Consider the following 22,518-nt stretch of genomic DNA (forward strand, 5'->3'; position numbering starts at 1 on the left):
AAGCATGTGTGGCCTGTGTGTGCACAAATTTTCTGGTTTTTAGGCTTCTGATTCTCTCCCTGTTCCGGCTGGAGTGAATAAGTGGCTGTGTTGTTGTTGGGGCTAAACCACAACTAGAAAACCATAAACTATATGCAAATTGTCACAGGTAAAGTTGTGAGGACAGTTTTTAGGGCCAGAATATATTTTTCAGGCAGTGTGTCTCAAGGTTGATGGAAGTGGCTTTGGTGATACTTCCCTACTGCTCTGCAATTTGGACCTGAATGTGCAGTCTGTATCACAGAGTTGCAAATATGCCTGTACTCAGACAAGTGTGTGAGAACAAGCTGAAGTACTCAGTCAGCAGGATGTTGTGTATATTCACACACTTAAGTGTCCTGTGGGACCACCGTCAAAACCCTGAGCCCACTGGAGTACCCAGCTCTTAAGTTAGTATTTGTAAGCTTCTAAATATAAGAGCAATATTAGTTATTGCTATTTTCATGACAGAGTTCTTACTGATGGTCGGGCAGTCTGTGTCAGTGGAAACTTCAGGACTGTCTGCGAGGCATTCTCCAGTCTGGCTGTCACACATTCTCCCTCCACAGTTACATGCTGGGGGAAAAAGAAAGGACTTTTGAAAGAAGAATCTTCAAAATGTGCACCTCCCCCTCCCAAGACCAGTGAAATTATTATACTTAGGGTTGTGTGTGAGTACTCAAACCATTATCAAGAACTTCTTGGACTGATTTTCCTTTCAGTACTTGGAAAAAGTGTTTCTTGCAGTGGTCAAATTTGAATAAATGAAATATGAAGTGCAAAACAGAATGAGAACACCTCTGTTGAAATTACTTGTTCAAAGCTTGGTCACAAGTAGAGTCAGAGAGGCTAGAGTTGCCCAGAAGGGCTGTTGTACATCAGTGTCTAGAGAGGGTGACATTTATTAGACGTGTTAAGAAAAGCAGGAAACTGAAGTTAATTATTAGTTACAAATCTCTCCACAGCCCTGTGGAATTTATCAGCACTCTGTCAGGCTGTCACTAAAAAGGCTTTGCAGCTATCAGGGATTGATAGTGGACTCCAGCTACACCGTCAGCTTGAACATATCAAAAGGTAAATATCTCCTACCACTTACAATGAAGAACAAATGACGATTTACATTTTTATTGCCAGCATGAGTGGCTTTTTAAAAAGTCCAATTATTAATCTAACATCTCTAAACTTCTTTCAAGGTTTGATTGGCCTTTTAAAATATATTATTTTAAAGATTAAAATATTCTTGGAACACTTTGATACAATAACAAAAACTCAAGCAGAACATGAGAACAGCAGTAATCTATCTGGAATTTATTTTGGTCTTGTGATTCATGTTTTCAGCAGAAACTCATGCAACAAATTATTTCACTGCCTTTTTATTGCAGCCCACTAATTGTTATCTATAAATTGCCCTTGTATTTACATTTCCCATTGCACATTCAAGGATTTGTTGAGTGAAAATACATAATACAACTTCAAAGACAACACCATGCACTAACTTCAGAATAATTTTGTGTGAGTGGACCAGTGTTAGTAGAACTTATTGGTTTTTGTACTAATGTAAGAACAGAAATTGGTTATGAATTCCCTGATGCAGTCAGCATTTTGACCTTATCACAATCTGTGCCTCCCAGCTTTTGGTTCTACAATTACTTTTAATTTGTTACTTCTTTTTTTAAGAAGTGAAAGAAAATGATTAGTTGAGAGTAGAGCTTACTCTTTACCACGGGGACTAGGTTATCACCAGGTAGCAAGATTAAAGTCAAAAGGTTAAAATTCGGATGAGATTGGTTCTGAAGAAAATAAAATTGTGTCTTCTTATTTGAGTGAATACCTGTAAGTGTGCTACAGAAAATCTTAAAGCAGATTAATTCCAAAAGCAATCTGGACCATTTTTCAACTACTGGTTTAAAGAGTACCACATGTTTAGTAGGGAATGAAGACTTTCAATGATACCATAGTTTGCTGGTGGGGAAAGCTTTTAAACTTACCTTTATTTCTGAGGGCCATTTGTGGAGAGCTTTGAAGTATCGTTAAAGGATATGCGGTTTAAAAAAATTAATTTTTAAAGCGGCTGAAAACTAACGCTCACAGCTACCCAGGTTTTGTCTTCCACTCAAAAGAAAAAAAAACATGATTTTAGATTGACAGAGCTGTTTGTTCATTTGCTTCTCTTGCCTTTTTTTTGTTTTATATAGCCTTTGAGATGCTCTGTGGAAACCATGTATGCAGACTGTCTTGATTCTTACAAAAGTTTTGTTTCTCTATTTTTAAACGATTCTCTAGTTTAAAGAAGATATTTGACTTATTTCAGAATAGATTCTAAGCAATAGTTGCTAATTGTCCCACAAAGCCAATCAAAGGATGAGCTTTTCCTGTGAACTACACAAATAGTTTGAATAAGGGATGTATTGATGTACTGCAATCTGCACAGTACTGTCAAGTACATTGCAGTGCTCAGCAGAAATGAAGATGAAATGAGAAATGTGTAATTCTCTGAAACAATACTGCAAGATCAGGATTTGCTAGGGTGAACTTCAAGATTGAATTTACTTCTGAAAAGAGAAAAGCTGTCCTTCTCACAATGTATTCAAGCATCCAAGCATCTTTAATTTTTAGCAAAGATGAAACACTGCAAGGAAATCTGCTAATGAAGAGAATTACCACACTGATTTGATGGCTATGTGACCAGCCTGTGTAGGTCCTGTGTACCTCCTTGAGGGTGCAAACAAAAAAACTGTACTGAGGTGATGAAATTTTGGTTTGAGTTTTGAAACTGTACATTCAGAGATGCCTTCCAAAATTGCTTATTGCACAATATGCTCAGACACTTGGAATGCCCTGTAACTCTCAGACTTCCAGCAAAATTACTCTTAGGTCCTTGAAGCTTTAGGGCATGATTGCTGCAGTTTGCAGAGTTGAAGTGCTGGGTGTGTTCCTCCTGCCTCATAGAGTTCACAACCCACAGACTGGATCCCATCTTTCTTTCCTGGATAACTGCTGTTAAGACATCTCAGGTAAAGTGAATTAGGCAGTGAAGTTTATAAACAAGAGTTTCTTTTGCCACCTCAAAATCACAGACATGCTGAATTTCATGACCATCTTGGCTACATAAATCCAGGAAGGAGGTGAGTTTTGGGGCATGCTGTTCCCCACAGCTGGTGTCTTTTTAGCTGGTTGGGATACATGGCTTCGGCTTTTGAGATCACTGCATGAGCACCATCTCTTCCTGCTCAGCATGATTGGAATTCAACCATGTGACTTTGAGATGTGAGTTACATCCTGGAGATGGACACTTAAATCCTAGCTGTCACTGGAATATAAAACCAGAAAGGACCAGTAGTGGCATCATGGCATCATATGTGGTCCCCTACAAGTGAAGATAGAAGCACAAAGGGCATTTGATTGCACAGCATCCTCACATCATCCATCCTGTGTGTACCAAAACACTTTATAATAAGGAAGTAAACAACAAAGTCCAACTGCACAGTGAGTTGCAAGAAGGATCAAGACATTTCTGAGTCTCTGAGACCTGTAGCTCTGTACCTGGAGGCCCTGGAGCACTTCTGAGGTCCAAGTTGAGTGTGTGCTTCAGCTGTCTTACCTTTGAGTCAGACTGAGGTAGTAATAATCTGTCTCCCTCCTTTGTGTTCTAGTCCTTGAGGGACCCCTGCCAAAGGGTTTGGGAGGGAGCCCCAAGGTCCTTGCTCTGAGCACCTGCATTTTGCCTTTGGCAGTGGCTGTTCTGAAGTGCTGTGAAAGAGGATGTAAACTTCTCTTCCAGAGTCAAAGCAAGGATAAAACATATGAGCTTAAAGTCCTGTTTGGATTGAATTCTATGTAAATTAGAACAGTATTAGAGGAGACAAAAATCTGGGACCCCTCTGTGCAGGTGTGTTTTGCTGAGGTACTCTGACTAGCACTTTACCAGACCCTGAAAGTACAGTCCCCTCTTGTGTGAAAATACAGTAACCAGAAAGATTACACAGACTAGTAGAAAATGCGGAATATTTTACCAACGTGGAAAATTGCAGAAAGTGAGTAAGTATTGGGTCAGGACAGGAAAGATAGTCCTGTTCCCATAAAAATACTTTCAAGTCTTTAAGTACCATCAACCTCAGTGATCATGGTGTGACCAAGCCCAAAGGTGAGGACTTTGCCCAAAAAACTTTTAGAGAACCTTATTTAAAACAAAATTCAGGAGAACACAACAGTGCCTGCCCAGGCACTGGAGATGTTGGAGTCTGCAGTCTGAGACTTGCTCATGGGAGATGGAAAGAGATATTTCTCTGGTGCCTGGATGATTCAACTGAATAGGCATCCAAACTATCCCATCACCTGCTGCCCAGAGCCACAGGTATCTGACAACTGGTTGAGGCATCCCTGATTCTGGGAGCTCACTCACAGACCATGCAGTGCTGTGGCACCCTGGTTTTGAAGACTTTTCTAAGCCTTCTGTAATGTTCTTCATACTGGAGTCAGAAATTTTACTTTATCACACATTGTACTATAAACAATGGCCATGTTTTGCTAACTGTCTTTCATTGTTTACATATTTCTAGATGGGAGGATAAAGTTGATTGACAGTTGACTTGACCAATGTGTTTTGAGAGGTGGAATTCCATTCTCCAATCCACAGGCCCCATAGGAAATGTATAAAATTGAGTTTTGTAAATAAACTCTTCCCTTTTCCTGCTTCGCTCACCAGCGTGTCCTCGTGTGTTTTTTTTCGTGTCATCTGTGACAGTGCTGCCTGCTGCTCAGCTCTGCAGTACCAGGCTGCAGCCCCTACCTGTGCAGTTTTTGGCGAACCTGGCGTCCCCGTGGTAGCCCGGAGCGCAGCGCTCGCACTTGAACCCGCTGGTGTGGTGCAGGCAGTTGCGGCACTGGCCGGTCACTTCATCGCAGTCCTCAAAAATCAGATTTGGGTCTGAGTTGCCGTTGCAGTCACATTTTTTACAAGTGCTTCCAATTAGCAAAGGGTTCCCATAGTAACCAGGGGCGCACCTGAAAGGAAGAACAACGCCGGCAATGAGGAACTATAACATTCCTGTCTGCGACACCTTTTTTTCTCTGACCTTGTTTATGGTACCAGACATTGATCACTATCTGCACCTTCTAATGAACAGAGAGCTAATTAGGAGCTTTACTCCTACAGAGGCTATTTTGTGCTCTAATCTCAATGTGTACTCTTATATATTTCCCTCTTCTTGAACACCCCTGGTATCTCAAGCATAACAGTCTGCATTATTTTTAACAGTCTTAATTTATTTTTTTGTGCGTGTCTTTAGCAGTGAAATTATTTGCTCCCTATTGTTTTAGAATCTATGACAGAATTACTTTGGCAGCAAGGCAGCTCTACAATGTTTGTTTTGGTCTCTTTCAGCTCTGTCTCTCACAAACTATATTGTGTTATATAGGAAACTGGGGTAAGAGACTGCATTTCAGGATGCTGAAACTCAGAGGAAGTTCAGATCTTATTTCTATTATAAATGTACATAAAAAGTACTGACCAGGAAAGGTTTATAGAAATACTTTGATGGTGAGGAATTGGGGTGATTTCTGGTTTTTGCAAAACAGAATAGACAATGAACCAGACTCCATTTTTCAGATCTGTTTGATGTTATCCTGTTGGATGAGGGTAAAAGGCTGAGAGCAGTTACCAGGAAGGGAGGATTCCTCTCTGAGTTTGCAGAGTGAGAGAGGGAGGGGGTACCAGGCACCCTAGTGAAGGCCTGAAAAAGGTTCAAATTTCTTATCATGTCTTGTCACTTTTGGGAAGCATTTCAGTTGAGAAATTTCTGCATGTTAAAATGAGAGACGTGTTGATATTACGGTGTTTTTTCAGAGTATAGACACACTGGAAATGTGTAACACTCCTGGATGATCAGTGGCCCCAAGCACAGAGGTAGTAATAGATTTGGTTATTTGGAAAGAAAGTGTCTCAGTTAAAGATGTTTTTGCTGATATCAGGGAATGTGCTTAATCCTGCAAGAGAGCTTTTGCAAAACAACCATTGAAACAAGAACTAGTACTGGGATAGGCAGGGAGTGCTAATGAGAGTGAATCCTTGAGCAAGGGATTCTCTAGGGCAGCTGGCATGTGGGGAAGCATGGAGTGATGTCTGATGAACTGGAAGGATCATCTGGAAGGACAGAAGTAACCCCCACTGCTGTTGGTGTCACCACGTGGTGGCAGGAGGGTCCATGGTGCAGAAACCTGGAGCTCAGAGATCACAGACTCATACCCCAAAACTGGAAATGAAGAATTCCTGCCAGGAGGGGAATAACTGGCTGGTGTAACAATTGCTGGCTGAAGGAATTGGAGGATTGAATAGTTGCTGCAATGATTTAGGTAAGGAGTATTTATTGTAGTTCATTCTGTTTTATCACCATGTTGTCCTTGTCTCCCATCCAAAGTCCTGTTTAAGATGCAGTTTTTTCTGTCTGCTGTTGGTAAGCAGGGAGGGTGAGCACTTAAGGCAGTTAAGATTAATTTTCTCAGATTCTAGCTGGGTACCTAAACCAAGGCCTGTTGTCTTCTAAAATCTGAACACAGCCAAATTCAGTTTCTGTCATGTTGGAACCACGAAAATATGGGACATCTGATAAAAGCTTCAAGTTTTGATCTGTTCCTCTATTTTCTGTTGTTGTTGGTTTTGGTTTTTGTTCTTTTTTTTATAAAGAGAGTAAATTCCTCAACACTACTTTGTTCATGTTCCAGTCCTGAATCCTCACAGTAGAAACAAATAAAATTTTAAGCATCTTAACATAAACCACTTGGCTGCCTCAAATACTGTCAATGAAAAAGGCTCTTTCTGTCTCTTTGCAGCACTGCCAGAATATTTGGTGCAGATTTTATCATTTGAGTGACCCAGATGTAAAGAATTAAAGTATGGCCTAGAGTTCTGTGCACCCCCTGAAGAGCTGTGGATGCAGCACTGAGTGCAGAGCGTCATTTGTTATTATGATTTGGCTGAATCATTCCCCATTCCTGTGGGAGTTAGAGCAGGCAGTGCTTGGTAAAGCTACTAGTCAGTCATGCCAGAAGTCTTGTTATGATTTTCTAAGGTTTCAGGTGGTGATTTTTTTTCTGTAGTTAGGTATTTTCCAAATGATCATCTGTCTAATGCAGCCCTCAGGTTCACAGAGGCCACTGGCTAGGGCAGGGGTCAGACCAGCATTTTGCTCACTGCTGCCCACATCTACCAACAACAATGTTCTATCCCCTGCAGTGCCTGCCCTCTCATCAGGACAAGGCCATTTCCCCCCTCTTCTTTTCTGAAATAAATGTTCAGTTCACTTGCCAGGAATCTAGAGGACCTTTCCTCGCATCCCCACAGATAGATTTTACAAGTGCTGCTTTTTATGACCACCTGAGGCACCAGAACAGGTTTCCCAGGGAAGCTGTGAATGCCCCATCCCTGGCAGTGTTCAAGGCCAGGCTGGGTGGAGCTCTGAGCAACCTGATCTAGTGGAAGGTGTCCCCGCCCATGGTAGGGGGTTGGAACCAGGTGATTTTTAAGGTCCCTCCCGACCCGAACTCTTGTATGACTTTATGACTCACTTTTATTAGCCATAACTTCTCATCTGGAGCAGCAGTTTAAAGGAAAAAGAAACTTTCAGAGCTGAAAGTGTGTGTTACCTTCACTCTCCCCTTCCCTGTGCCACTCAGTACATCTCATAGTGCTGAGGCATTTAACCTCTTTTGAATTGTGGGTAGAATGTGAGAAGAGCAGAGGTCACTGACTGGAAATATGCTGCTCCATCTCTGCACTTTATGGCCTAAAAAGGCAAAGAGGCCTGCAGTAAATGTCTTTTCCTAGATTGTATCAATAAGTGATCCCTTTTTGCTAAAAAAGAATATTTCCTCTCCCATAATAAAACTGCGAAGTTGTCTTTGTTTCATTTTTCAGCCATAGTTGCTTCCTGTAATTATCAGTGAGTAAGAAATTAACTTCCTTTTCTCTGGCAATGCCAAAAGAACATTTTTCATCTATTTGCTTTGGACAGTAAAATGTAATTTGTTCAGTTGCTCTTTTTAATGTTTGTGCATTAACAAAACCTGCGTGTCATCAGTTACCACCTTAATGCCTTACTGCTGAAGTCCAGGAGAAAAATGATTAATTCCTAAATTTCAGTTTGGGAAGCTGGTTTTCTCAGTTCCCAGCAAGGGCCTCTGTGAATTCTGGCAGTGCCCAGCAGCATTGTTTGCAAAGCAGAGACTTGCTGTTTAGCAAATGGGCAGGGGTGAGCAGTGCATCATCCGGCTTTGAAACACTTTTCAGTGTTTCTGATACAAATGGGGGTATGACCAGGACCCTACCAGAAGACAAGTCTTGTTTGTCTCTGCTTGCACCTTACCCCAGCAGTTAGCCAAGGTCTTAATGTGGTGACCAGGACAGGGTGATTTCTCTCTGTAGCTTTTTCTATACAGCTTTGCCTTCCTTGAGACAGATGCACTGTGTCAGGCAGGGTAGTGGCCATTAGAAAACAAAGCTGATGCTGTTTTCTGCTGTTTCTATGCTACTGCTACCCATTTCATAGGATTTGTATTGCTTGTAGTCTGGGTTGACATTTTAATAACCATTTAGAAACCTCAATGACCTTTTAATTGTCTGCATTATCCTTTGTGTATAAACCTGACATTTTGAAAGAACAAAAGAATACAGCTGTGGGCCTGTAAACAAGGGTGGGCTTTTTATTTTTATGCCATCTGCTTTCACTGTTGCTGTCATCATCTTAGTGATGTGGAAGTAATAGACTGCTGTTTTTGCATCATCTGTGAGGAGAAAAGCGTTTACTCATTGTTCATCTTACCTTTTCCATTTTGATTTGTCCTTGCATCTTAAGCATCCCTTTTCTCCCTTCTCTGACAGTTACATTAAGCATCATTTGAATTCCAGGCTAGCTCATTATTGACAGTTGACTAAAGACTTAAATAATTCAGGGGCTTTAAGGGAAAACAAAAGGAGATGTTCAGGAAACCATTGTCTGAGCCATCCTGTATCCCTCAGTCTTTGTGTTAGAGCTGTTTTAATTTATTGGCTGCTCAAGGGCAATTTCTGAATTATAATCGGGCTCCTGACACTCATTGAAACATCATCCATGTGGGTTCATAACAAATGAGAGAGTCTCTCACAGCACATGAAGTTATATTTCTGCTGTATTGTCCAATTTATTTGTGTCCTTTGTTATTTAGGGAATATTTACTGGAAATTGTTTATGGGCATAAGGGAAAGTTGAAAAGCAACACTGGCCTATAACTGTTTGTTTGACTTTATTGAATTATGCCTGTGAAGTGCATTTAAAATGTAACTGAAAAAAGCTGCATCTGCTTTAAAATTTTGACTTGATAGTGGACATTCTCCTTTGCTTTTGCAAAAGTTATTTGGTAGAAACCTGCTACATATTTTAGAGGAGTGAATTGCAAGTGGCATCGATGTGGTGGATATTTTTCATTTCAGTTGCTGTTTCCCATTTGTATTTTGTATTTTTAAATTGCATTCCTTTTAGGAAGATCACCACATGAAGGTACACAAAGTGCAAGAACTAGATCAAAATATGTAAATGTCTGTCTTAGGCAGACACTTCACAGCAAATTTTAGTGCTTTTTGGTAGGAACTGAATGAGGTCATTTAACAAACACAATTCTACCTGGATGAAAACAAGTGCATAAGATTTTTCCCCAGTATAGGAAGATTCCCTGGAAAAATTCTGGACCTTTTGATAGAAGTCACCAGCAAGTCATCCTTTCTTACCTCTCACAGTTGGGTCCGGCATAGTTTTCCTTGCAGACACAACGCACGCTTCCACTTTTTCTGTAACAGGAGACTGCAAAGCTGGAATTTCATTAGGATGAATAGTTAGAACACCAGGCAATGACACTTGGGAATGTTCCTTTGTTACAGTATGGACATTTGTCAATGTGAACTCTGGCTCTTGGTTGTTCATTGCTGAATGGGTGTTAAGCTCTCTACATAATTTATATTATACTCTTATTTGCACTTCAAAGTACTTTAGGAAGCACTAATTAGTGCTAAAAGAAGTATGGAGCTATATAAATACGGATGTATATGTGTGAAAGTTGTTGTCTTGCAGTGTAAATCAGACACATCTTCAGGTTTTGATACACACTTTAGATAAGGGACTTAAGATAAATGTGTATGTCATGTGAACCTGTCTAATTGCTTCCTGTCTATCATCCCAAGGGCTAAAATACTGTTTGTGGAAGATACTGCAGTGAGCAGTTCAAAAATTGAGATTCTGGAATAGGTGCAGCAGTTTCCTGTGCAAATCCTACAGTTTTTCTCAAATTCCAGTCTGGAAGTTCCTAGTGGTGAAAACTGACTTCAGTAATGCTGTCCTCATTCAGAGTAACTCAGTTTACAGTAACTAAGGCTGCTTTACCATCTTTCCAAGTAAGATGGAAAGAATCTGTGTCCTCTTCTGAGACCAACGTGCTCAGTAGTGATGCTGACTGCAGTAATGGCTTGGGCTGTAATTTCTGCTGCCGCAGTTCTAAATTGTGGATTCCCTGGTTTTCTTATGTTTTCAGGATTTAACAAATGTTTAAGTAAATATGAGACCCAAGAAACAGCAGTAGCCAGATGTGCAAAGTGCAAATTTTATATGCATTTCAAACACGGTGATGGACATGGCTTAAATAAATTTACAGGAAAAAAAGAGAGATACAATCCTAAGATGTTTCTAGTTAGTTTGGAACATGTGTAAATAAATTTCTGCTAACTCTAGAATGCAACCAGAGTAGTGAATGGCAGCAGTTTCTAGCTGCAGGCCCATGGTTGCTAAAACACAGCTCCTCAGTCATATGGTGCTGAGCAGCTGTGGCTGGGTTGCATCCATTTCACACAGCACAAAAGACTCAAAGCAATGGGAAATGGATGATCCCTGCACTGCTTGTTCCAGGAAAAAACAGCACTGAAAGGTGACGAGAATTCCTGCATAATTTCAGCTCCTACCAGCATTTCTCAACTGGTTGGACAACCAGAGACAAAAAATCTGTCTGGATCTCTGCTGTTTCAAAACATTTGATATAACCAGAGAGAACATAAAATGAGATTCTTCTCACAGAATTTACAAATTAACTGCTGTGCGACTTTTACAAGAACATGTTGAGAAAGTCATAATAGTTTGGCAGGCTTCCTCTTTAACAAAGTCTAATTCCTTCACGTAGTTGTAAAAACCACATTGTGGATCTGAGTTATGAAGTAAGACTGAAATCTTCCTCAAGTTTTATACTCTTTGTGAACTTTTAGGGGGGAAAAAGGCTTTATAATTCCCTTGAGTTTGAAGAGAAGTAACATCTGCTGGACTGTGAAACAACCTCCATCCTCTTTTTTTTTTTGTTCCAAAGAGATGACATTACACTTCATGTGTAATGTCCAAAAGTTACTCCAAAAGTTCCCAGGATGAAGATAAGTCTGGTCAGAAAATCTGCTGAATTCCTGGAAAAAATATCTATCTGGTTAGTCTGTCAGTTTACAGATTCGGTATTCTATTTCCAAAGTAAAACAGAGTGCAAAAAAACATCCTTTGGGTGTTCTTTTTTTAAGCCATTTAATGCTTCTCTGCTTCTGGTAGAGTTATTATTTTGCCTTACTCTTTATATGTAGTAGGATTAATGAAAGAAAATTGAAAAAAACAACTAATAAAGAACACTTTTTCTTTGAATTTAGTTCAGCTTTAGTAAAGCTTAATGTTGCGCAATTATTTTTTGCCTGTTCCAGCTGAAGACCATTTCTGTGGTCAGGTCTCTCATGCAAGAAGCTAAACAGGCAATTTTTGCACATTATTTAAATAGGGGTAAGAAGCAATTTGGGATGGGATGTTGCTTTAATTACTACCTTCAGGACTTTTCTGAGGAGAAACCAAGGAAGTGAAGTGGATTTTTACTGACATGGTTTCAAAGGACATACAATGTTGTAGAACATAGAGTATTCTGAGACGAAGGGACCCTTGAGATTCATCAAGTCCAAGCCATGTATTGCTGCTAATATTGAGGCATCTGCATTCAGGTTTCTTGCAACATTTGTTCTCCTTTCCCAATCCCATGTTCCTGAGTTTTGTGTTTGGGGTTTCCTTCTCTTTAGTGGTTTGGAATACGAGAGGCATAATGTCCCTAGCTAAGGAGCATGCTGAAACAGGGAATGCTCCTTGGCCTCTGCTTCCCTCTCCCACAGCACTGGCAGAGAAAGGCTGCAGCCCTAGTCCCTGCTGGTCCCACTGCACTGAGCCCTGCTCTGTGGCTCTTGGGGAGAGCCTGCTGGAGAACCTCTGCAGAGCCTGGTGGGCTGCGGGGTGAAGCAGGCTCTGGGTGAATGCAGAGCCAGTCATGCATGTCAAATTGTCAAATTGAGCTGTAGGGAGCAGAGACCAGAGCTTGACTGACTGACCTTGCTTGGTAGAGCCTGAGGCTCCTGTGGTAGTGCCTCACGCATGTGCAGCCCAGGTTGTGGCCCAGCGAGCAGCTTCTTACCCTGAAGTGGCTACTCTGTGCCCAACAGGTTACAAAAAACACTTTGCCAAGGAAAAAGCACTGCTCCTGACTGTTGCATTTCTAATTTTTTCAGGCATTACAGCTGCTACTGAAACTGGAAGAAACAATCTGCTTCATCTGCAAGCTTGGCTCACTCTAAGCCTTTTTACATGTGAGCAAAGTCAGGTTCTTCCACTGTCTCTGAAGGATTTTCCCTGTAATCCAGGCAAAGCTGAAGTTTTTAAACAATAGCTGCTCTTCACCCCATGGCCCTTCTCACATGTCTGCAGTTCACTGCAAAAGCCAAAAAGGGATCTGTGGAAATTTGGCCAGAGTGATTTTGTTCCTTTGCCAGTTTGAGCCCTGAGAAGCTGAGCAAAACGCTGCTCATCCCACCTAAAGGTTGTGTGAGTAATCCTATAGCAACAGCAAACAAACACAGTAAGGACGAAATTCCCTTTGCTGTGAAGTCATGCTGAAAGCAGAATGGGAAACAACAGAAGAGGAATACCTAGCTCCCTGAAAAACAGTGTCAGCCTCTTGTCAACTAATTACTAGCATTTCCCTATGGTGGGATTTGCATAGATACTTCTCTCCCAGAACATGAATCTGAGCAAGAGGAAGTTGGTAATTTCTTTCAGCTGCATTATTGACATGCCACTAATTGTTTCTAAAGGCTGGTTGTGGCTTGTAGTTTTGTATTTTCTTTTATTTTCTTTTTTTTCTTTGACTTGGTCTTGGTTTTCTGTCAGGCTTCAGAGTCCTACCCAAAAGTAGCTGGGCATCAGCTGAAGGGGCACTGTACCTGTCACAGGGTGCTCCAGCACTGTTACTATGCTAACCAGATCCAGCTGCTGTAGATTCAGGGGACTGCAAAGTCATGCTTTTTTTGTGTTTGGTTTTACCCTTCAGGTGACAAGGACTGAACTTTCTGTCTTTTTTTTCTGTCTGTCTCAGCCACGTAAATCTCTGGTGCCACCTTTCCTGAGAATTGTTCTTTAAGAGATTTTTAAAAGCAATCAGGCAACTGAATAATCTCTTCTACATAAAAGGGTGAACTTGAACTTGCTCATTCTCCTCTCTCTTGGTATGAGCATTTAAAGATATTTTGCACCTTCTAAATGAAATGCTGTTTCCTGTGGTTATAAACATGAGCAGCTGGTAGTCCTCTTATTTTCCCCTGTGTTTGTCAAGGGCAGCAGCCTTTGTCTCCTGTATTCAGGAAGAGATGCTGACCCCACCTCGGAAAGGGCCAAAGCCAACCCAGATCAAAGAGGAGCAAAGGCTCTTCACATACTTGGCAAGGCCTGGCAGGGGGCAGGGGCAGGGCTGGCAGAAGGTGGGCACTCCGCTGACCGCGTCGCCAATGAAGCCGTCCGGACACTGCTCGCAGTGCGGTCCTGTTGTGTTCCTCTGGCAGTCCTGCAGAGACAGAGGGTGAAGGGTAAATGGCAGGTGCTGGAACAGAAGTGTCAGAGCTACTCAGGTGTAGCTGCCAGCCCAGTTTCGAACTGAATGTGCCAGAAGGGAAAAATCCCTCTTAATGGCTTCAAAACAAACAAACAAAAAGGTATCTGCTGGTAAATACTGGCAACAGACTTGAGCCAAGACTCAGGTTTCAGCAAGACTGCTTCTGGGAATTGATGACTGGGAAAGAGCACTGGGAACTGTCTCACCAAGCTACTTTAGAAGAGTAGGAAGGATGCAGAAAAAGTTTCCACTCTTGCAAGTATGCAAGGAATTTTGTAGTGTCCCTGAATCAGAACTCTTCTGTTAGAGGGCTTTGTGTGGACACAGTACAGATGTGAGCAGCTATGCCAAGCTTGAGACAGCAAGGAAGCAGATCCATGGCAGACAGGCGGAGAACTACTCTATCAGTGTGTATTTGCTGTAGGTTTGGCCTAGCTTCCTTGGTTCTTTCCTCTTCTGAGCTAATACCATGGATCATGGAAAGTGCAGACTGAAAGATGTGATTTCCATCCCTGGGAAGATGGCAATGTCTATAATAAAGAAAAAGACATCTGAATACATGAATAATCATTGACTGATTCAGGAACTCCTGCTTCACTATCTGCTGAATAATGGTGCAAATAAGGAAGAGTATGAAGGAGAATCAGAGGATGTAACCTCTCTGGATTCCCACAAAAAGCCAACCAAGTTGCCAGGTTACTTGAAAAAATTTATTTTGCAAACTGAAAGCTGTCAGGGTAGGAAATTAGGGTAGGATATAACAGTAAATTTTCAGTGTGGGAAGAGCCACTGTTCAGATCACCTAAGCCTTGGTGCTGCTATGAGTTTTGTTCGGTATCCACCGTGCCTTACAGAAAATGTAGGCCTGCTCAGCTGTGACAGAGAGGCAGAAGGATGTATTTGGGTTATGTATAATTCAAAAGTTTGTAAATAAGCTGAATGCAATACAAGAGTTCACTCAAAATCTCAAATATAGGACTGAGAGGCACTGACTTGGAAAGGTACCACCCTGCACAAAACATAGATTTCTGCTACTTGTTGCCAGGAGGGAAGAGTACTAGCAGGGACAAAAAGGGATTCCTTAGAAGAATTAATGGGCAAAAGATTTATAAATGGATATTCCAAGGACTCAGGAGGTATGTACCCTGTGACATACTCTAATAGAGCAGTTGTGGTTTATGGTGAAGCACAAAACAGAGACTTGAGAAACGGGCCAGTCTAGATTCTCTCCTAGGCTAGACCTCTCACTGCCTCTGCTGGAGATCACACACGGGCTGCAGAGACATTCAGTCTGGCCCTGCATGGGACCTCTTGTGCTACCTGGCCCAGGAGCTGGGAACTTACAGGAAAGCGGTGTGTGGGATTTCAGGAGTGCTCCAATTGGGAGTGAGCTCCCTAGCCTGGGGCAAGGGGCACCTTGGTGTCTCTGTGGCTGGAACTTCTTCAAGAGCGCTGGGGTGGGGTGGATGAGCTCAGCTAACCCACTGTTCACCTGCAGCAGCTCCTGCTGACTTGAAACTCACTTTCTTCTCCAAACATGGTGTGTTCTTTGAAGAAATGAGTATGAGAAGAGAGGAATGTGATTAGGGAGGACATTTAATGAATATAAATAGTCAAGCTTCACTTGCACAGGCATTCCTAAATTAGTTTTGTATCCATGTACTGTGACTTTGGTTTAGTGGCAGAATTTTGTCCTGGCAACACTGATGTTTTTGGTTTTGCTTGTGAAAACACATCTGATTCTTTTAGCCAATATTTCTTATTTGAATTCCATTAGGAATTCCCAACTAGGACTCATCATTTACAGGCTCAGATTCTTTTTGATTCTAGAAGACTTGTCCTGCTTGCTGCCTACTTTATAGTCATAGAGACCCTATTGTCCAGAAATTATTTTTGTACAAGGCTGTCATTTGGCCACAGAACTCTACAGCAAGTAGAATGTGACGAGTAAAAGGAAAAAAGTCAATTTTTCTTCCATGGATCTTTAAATATATTAACCATTAGTAGTTTTAGAGCTAAAGGTGATTTTACTTAGTCATATTTGCTTTTAGGAATAAAATATTTAGTGTATGGAAAACCCGAAGGTTATGTTAATTAAGAGCCTCTAAAATGAGAGAATACTAGGAGGAAGTTTGAATAGGAGGAAGGGGAGAAGAAGGGAAGAAGTGCACTAATCACAGGGCACATGGTGAGAGCCAGAAGGCTAACGGAAGGCTAATACAGTTTTAAAAATATTTTGCATGTGTCATTATCCAATAAAAAACAGTGTTAATATACCACCAGAGAGACAGGAGAGTGTGGGCACTGAGCACTTGAAGTGCTTGAGCCACTCTGTGTCTGGGCATTGGCAGAGGCCTTGGGTGTGTTTGGTTGTAGCCTACACTGTGTTTGATCAATTCACTTCACCTTGTTTGTCCTCAGCTCTCCAAACAACACATGGGCATTAACAGAGTAAATCTGTTACTGGTTTCCAAAGCTCAAATACAACTGCAGTGAAGAGAGCAAGACAGCAAATGTTGCTCTTTGAATCTGCAGTTTTTCACCTTCTAAACTAAAGGGAAGTGAAAAAGTGCTCTCTTATTCCAGATATCCCATTATCTGAATCTGTGGTTTTCCTCTGGTTGGCTATTATGTAAAGTGACTTTATCTTATTTAGCCAGACAGAACTTCTGTGGGTATTTAGAGCTATATTTTGACAGTGATAGAGAAGTTGTCCTTATATTTTATGTTCCATTATTTTGCAATTTTAGCTAAACTGCTGAGTGCATTAAGCCCCAGACATCTCTGAAGGCAGGGAGAACACCCTCCCTGCAGCTCACGGGTGATTCTCAGCACTGGGTGACACTGGTGTGGTAATTTGATAAAGTGTTCTGCTTCAGTGGATCATTTTGAGTGGATTATCAATAGCAGCCTGGCATCTAAAGGCTTCTGCCTTTAGTCTACGGCATGTAGTCATTCATCCATCAGTACACCAGCAGCTTGTCGGATGATGGAATGGCTGGATTGTGTTTGCCTGTGTAAGAAAATGTCTTCTCTGGTCCTACTACTCTGTTCTGGCACTCTGACTGAGTGCCAACAATCAGTGTGAGCATTTTTACCTGGCTCTTTCTGTAACTATTTGTGCACACATGAAAAGAACATGAAATGGTGTTTTGAGTGGGTGTGGGGGGTGTGCGGTGTTACTTGGAAATGATTGTCAGCACTCAGCTCCTAGACACATTTGATTGGAAAGTAAAGCTGGAACTACTGTTCTGAGAACAAAAACACTTCATGTGATGCAGTTCTTCTCAGTAAATACATTTGTACAAAAATAATAATGAAAAGTTTGTTGATTCTCCTCAGGCAATAGTACTAGGATAAGTTTCCCAGCACAAGACAAATATGCTTGTGTAAATTAATATAGTTGAAAAATCAAGGCATGAATCTGCTCCAACTTCATTTAGGAACCTGAACTTGCAAGAAAAGAGTTCATTCTGATGGTCTTCAAAGGCACCAGCTCCATTAAATCTGCCATTTATGCAGTTTTAGGGAAATTATTTGATCTGAGGAATAACAAAGTGCAATTTAGGCAGTCTGGACCTTCTCCATAGGAAATAGGTAGCAGATTGGTTTTCTGTGTACCCTCTAAAGTTAAAGAAAGACAAGACCTGCCACAGTGGTGCAGAGAACCTGTTAGACACCTAATGTTGGATGTAATGGAGACACTTCAGGGGCAATCAAAATTCAATAGTCAGCTCTGCCTCTGGTGAAGTTAGTACAACAACAAATGTCTGCTAAAAACACAAATACCACCCCCCCCCCCAAAAAAAAACCCCCCACAAACTCAGGGTCTTAAAAATTGTCTGTGAAATCTGAAAAGGTCCTCAAACCTTGACAATCTGATTACTTTGGAGAGGAAAACATACATCTTGCAATGTATGAGGAATTGCCAGTTTGTTTAGCTTTTTTTCTCGCTTATTACTTGTCCTTCTGGGAGACAGTCTTTTAACAACTGTTAATGCAGAAGACTGCACAAGGATAAATAAATTATATAGGTAAAGAGATGCAGGAGGCTTACATGGCTGTGCAGTCTGTATTTGGAGGTAGATTTAGACCTCCCCTCATATATGTTCTCATATCTGAGGTTAAGAACCGCTTAGCATTGTCCATGCCAGCACACCAGAATTTGTTGCTATCCCAAAATAATACTAAAAAGAAGAGTGCAGCATAGGGACTTGAAAGCCAAGAGTTGGACATGTTTTATCTTTTCCATCTATGAGGATGAGGGTTTCAAGCTTTCTCTCTCCAGCCATTGTGGGTGAGATGCAGTGTTTCCAGAATTTTATATGGAAGGAGATGAGGCACTTAAAGTAAACATAAAGTACTGTGCTAAATACTAATTTTTACTAAAGTAAAGACACCTGTCTAAGCAAAGAAAAACAAAAAAAAAAGAAGAAAGAAAATAGCTACAAAACTAATTTCCTTATGTGGTTTGGGTCAAAACACCCCCTCTATGTCAAAGTTTTGATTTGTAGACCTTGTCCGGTAGTGAAGTGGGAGATGATGCCCTCCCAAATGCACCTGGCCTTCTACTTTCTCAACCCATCACTTGTGGTAGCTAACTGTGACAAATGTGTCTGAGCAGGTGGGAGAGCAGCAGCAGCCTCTCCTTGCAGTCCTGGCCTGAGTTCCTTTGTGCCTCTTACACCAGCTCTGCAGGAGTGGAAACAAAGTGGTCACATGTTGGGGGCCACTGCTGCATGTTTTCAACAGTAAACTGGGTAGGACAGCAAATACCAAGTTTAAACATAGCTGAGAGGGAGGGAAATATCTATACCTGAGAAAATGTGTTGACCAACACTAATGTTTTTGACAATTACTGCATTCTCATACTGCATTCTGGTTAGATTGTCAAACATATGTCACCAATTCTGTACAGGTATCTGCAGCCTATCTTTACAGAAGGTGAGCTATAAGCAGCACAGCTCTTTAAGGAAGGCAGAAGTACCTAACGAGCTGGGGAGTTTTGCTAGCTCCCTACTGCTTTTTGCTCGTGCTTGATGGATGGTTGTAGACCCACTGGCAATTCTCCAGACCAGCCTTGGCAACTGTGTGGAACACATTATCCTCTTGGGCAGAACCGCCGAGTCTGTTCCAACTTTTCTGCTCAGCTGTAAGCCCGGGCGCTTAAACACAAATCACTCACACGACAATATGCTCTATTGTAAAAAATTCCATAAAAGGCTGGAAAAGATACCAGTGGATTTATCCTCTCCACTGTTAGGACCATTTGGTCTTTCTTGTTCCAGAATGGCAACATTTTACGTATTTATTTATTTATTTATTTCCTTGTGAGTATTTGGATGCCGTATGTAATGACCGATCAAATATATGGAACAGAAATGATAACAAAACACTTAGAGATTTTTAGGGAGACAACAAGAAATTTACCTTCATTTTCTGCTATAATGCTTTTTCCAGACTTACTTCCTCTGTTCTGTGTTTTCATGCACCAAGGAAGATCTAATCGCCATGAACAGGAGACACCTCGTGTAAGACACTGATAACTCAGTCCAACAAGAATTTTGCCTGGATAATCAGCTTGGTATTTTTAAAGAACTTTCAACCTTTCAATCTGTTTTGTTGTGTTCATTTGGAGTCATTGCCATAGTGTATTGCAGTCACCTCAAGTAACTTGTTTCCCTAGACTGTACAATCAAATTTTTAGATATGGTAAAGCCCTGTGAATTTTACCCCTTTGTACAATCCTATGCAAATATGACTGTTCATTGCTTTACAAAAGCTGTTTCACCTCCATATGCCACTCTTTTCAGAGGTGACCATCACAGCCCATCTGACAATCAGTCATTTGAACATCACTCCCACGTCTGAATTTTCAAGTGTTGAACCCTCAGTGGAGGTGCTCTAAAGCAATAGGTCAGCTGTAGATTGCTGGTGGGGTGCAGTCTGGGGGATGGTGAAGGAGGTAAAATGTTATCTTCCTATCTTACTAGCAGCAAAACATGATGGACTTTATGTAGGGGAAATGCACATCCCTGGGTCTGCAGACGGTCACTTGAAGCTCTTGCAGTTTCACCCACTAAACATCACATACATGCATGTTTCCAAAATCAAAAGCTAGAGCCTCAAAAGAGACCTAATTTTCTTCTCATAGTCAGGACTGAGAAAATTATGTTAAAAATCCAAAGTCCAACATCAGCACAAAGAAATGGTGTTTCTTCCCCTACTGGCATTACATGCATCACCAGGTAGTGTCTTTGGAATGAAGCATTATTTGACATCTGTCTTTTAATATATCATTAGTAGAGCTTACTCTGTGCTGGCTGTTCTTCTAACACTTGGGTGATTTTCTATCCTAACAAAATGGACTGTATGTCTCTTCAGTTTTAGTCACAGGATCACGTGACTGATTTCTGTACCAGTTTTAGGTGGACATCTATGCAAGAAAGACTCTGCAATAATTTCTTCCATCTGGTTACCTAAGGACATTGTTGATTTATTGATTGTGTCATTCAATAAGCTTTTAATGACTTGTAGATTTGATTTCCACTCTATGAGTAAGCTGAGAGAAGTTTTGAAACAGAACCTCAAGATATATATGTCAGCAGAAATTAAAGATATGAGCACTCTACCTTAAGGCATCATTAAAAAGGGTTTAATTTTATTTTATTTTGAATTGAGGGCACAGGCCAATGAAAATTTCATTAATTTGTATGCTGTGAGAACTACATTTGCCAAATTGATTTGAGAGATTTGCATAATATCATGGCCTCAGAGCATCATATGGGGCCTGACCCTTTTTTTTCATCCCTTTTGAAGTAGAGTACTTTTTCCTTTTCGTACTGTCTTGTCCATTTATTCAGGTCTTACAGCTTAGTTATTATTTAGACTATAAAAAAAACCTACCAGTCGAACACAGTGTTATTATTACTTTCATGTTATTATTGCTTCCAGCATTGTTAGCAGAGTTAACTTTAAAAAATGATGTATTTTTTTAATGTTTAAATCATTCTGTTATGTTGATAGACATGCAGATGTAGAAAACTTTAACTTTGGGGAAGATCAATTCTCCTAAAGATTCACTGATAAAGATGTTTTGTATCTCTGGCTGAAGGTTAAGGTAAGATGTGGTTATGGTGGAGAGTCCATAACTGATAAAATTTTAGAACACTGTTGCATCTTGGAAGCAGGGAGATAGCAAGTTCATAATCACAGAAATAGAGGATGACAACAATAATAATGTGGGATAAATACAGATTTAATCCGTAACAGCTCATTAAAAACTAGCTGAATGCAGAAAATCTTGTCTAACTACCAGACGTGGTAATTTCCACTGCAAGAATTATTGGAGTAAGTTGCCTTAAAATTTGACAAGAGAGAGAATGGTGAGCTTTCCATACCATATGGTCCTATCTCTTCACAGGAACTCCCAGCTATGGAGGTATTGACTAATTTCTGCCCCAGCAGGCTTTGGCCGGATCCTTACATGTCCTTCTCCATCTCTCAGGGAAAGCTGCTTTCTCCACTGATTCTAATACAAGTCACATTACCAACCATCAAGTCACCTTTTCCTAAATTGAATTAATTCATTCATCTAATGTGCCTCTTCCTGTTGTAATTCAAGTTACATCTTACTCTCACTAAGCTTTTCTGCCCCCAGGCTTTCTCAGTCACATTTTGCTGTTTACCAATTTCATTACTCTTACAAACTTCTCAGGAAATTTCCGAATCTTCAGGAAGGTCCTGTTACTGCAGTCCCCATGGGCATCTCTTGTTCGGTTTTATGCTTTCAAACCTTTAAACCTCCTTTTCATTCTGCACTTTTCCTCTACCTTTCACTTTTATTTCATTTAAGCCTTTTCATTGTTCCCTTTTATTCAGAAGTAAATGACCTGAGCTTAATGACTTTTAAAGCACTTCAGTTAAGCTTTCAAAGGGCAGTTTGAACTCAAACAGCAAACTAGGGTCTAGCTTTTAGTTTTATTCCTTACTACCTGGCTGGTTCCAAGAGAAGAAATAGGAATGCATATTTACTTTCAGATCATTTCTTCCTGATACTGTAAATTTTCTGCCTTTGTTTGTTTGTTTATTTTGAACCCTTGACTTCAGCCTTATTTTTGTAGAAGATAGGAAACAGGTCTTCTGTTGTGTTTGTAATCCGAGGATATAATCATTTCCTAACTCATATATTCAACTCCAGATGCTCTCTGGTGACTGAAGCAATCAGAAGCAGACGTTTGACTATCTTGTTCCCAAGTCTTCCATCAGAAGTTTCCCCTTGACATCACTGTCACTTGACATTAAGGGGACAATGATCCCATGAGCCAAAAGCCTTGTACATGTGAAAGAGAACAGCTCGGAATGCCTGGTGGTCTAAATCCACTTTTGAAAATTTAATATTAAAAACTAAACCAATATGTGTTCTGCAGAAATCAGCCAGTTCTAAGCACATTACAGTGGCCAAGCCATAGTAATTTTTCCTGTGCTGAACAGCTGCACTGTCTTCTTCCCAGAGAAATAAAAATGGTAGGAAAT

General features: G+C 40.8%; 1 protein-coding gene across 1 annotated transcript in view; it reads right to left on the reverse strand.

Moving 5' to 3' along the window:
- The window catches only part of LAMA4 (laminin subunit alpha 4), a 99,334-nt gene that overhangs the window by 53,413 nt on the left and 23,403 nt on the right, over positions 1-22,518 (reverse strand). The window contains exons 3-6 of the mRNA XM_063389831.1: positions 13,811-13,935; positions 9,776-9,856; positions 4,808-5,022; positions 499-594 (exon numbers count right to left, since the gene is read on the reverse strand). Of these exons, the coding sequence (XP_063245901.1) occupies positions 499-594; positions 4,808-5,022; positions 9,776-9,856; positions 13,811-13,935 (517 nt within the window). The remainder of the gene's footprint in view (positions 1-498; positions 595-4,807; positions 5,023-9,775; positions 9,857-13,810; positions 13,936-22,518) is intronic.

This window comes from Prinia subflava, chromosome 2 (assembly GCF_021018805.1).
Source record: "Prinia subflava isolate CZ2003 ecotype Zambia chromosome 2, Cam_Psub_1.2, whole genome shotgun sequence".
Taxonomy (NCBI): domain Eukaryota; kingdom Metazoa; phylum Chordata; class Aves; order Passeriformes; family Cisticolidae; genus Prinia; species Prinia subflava.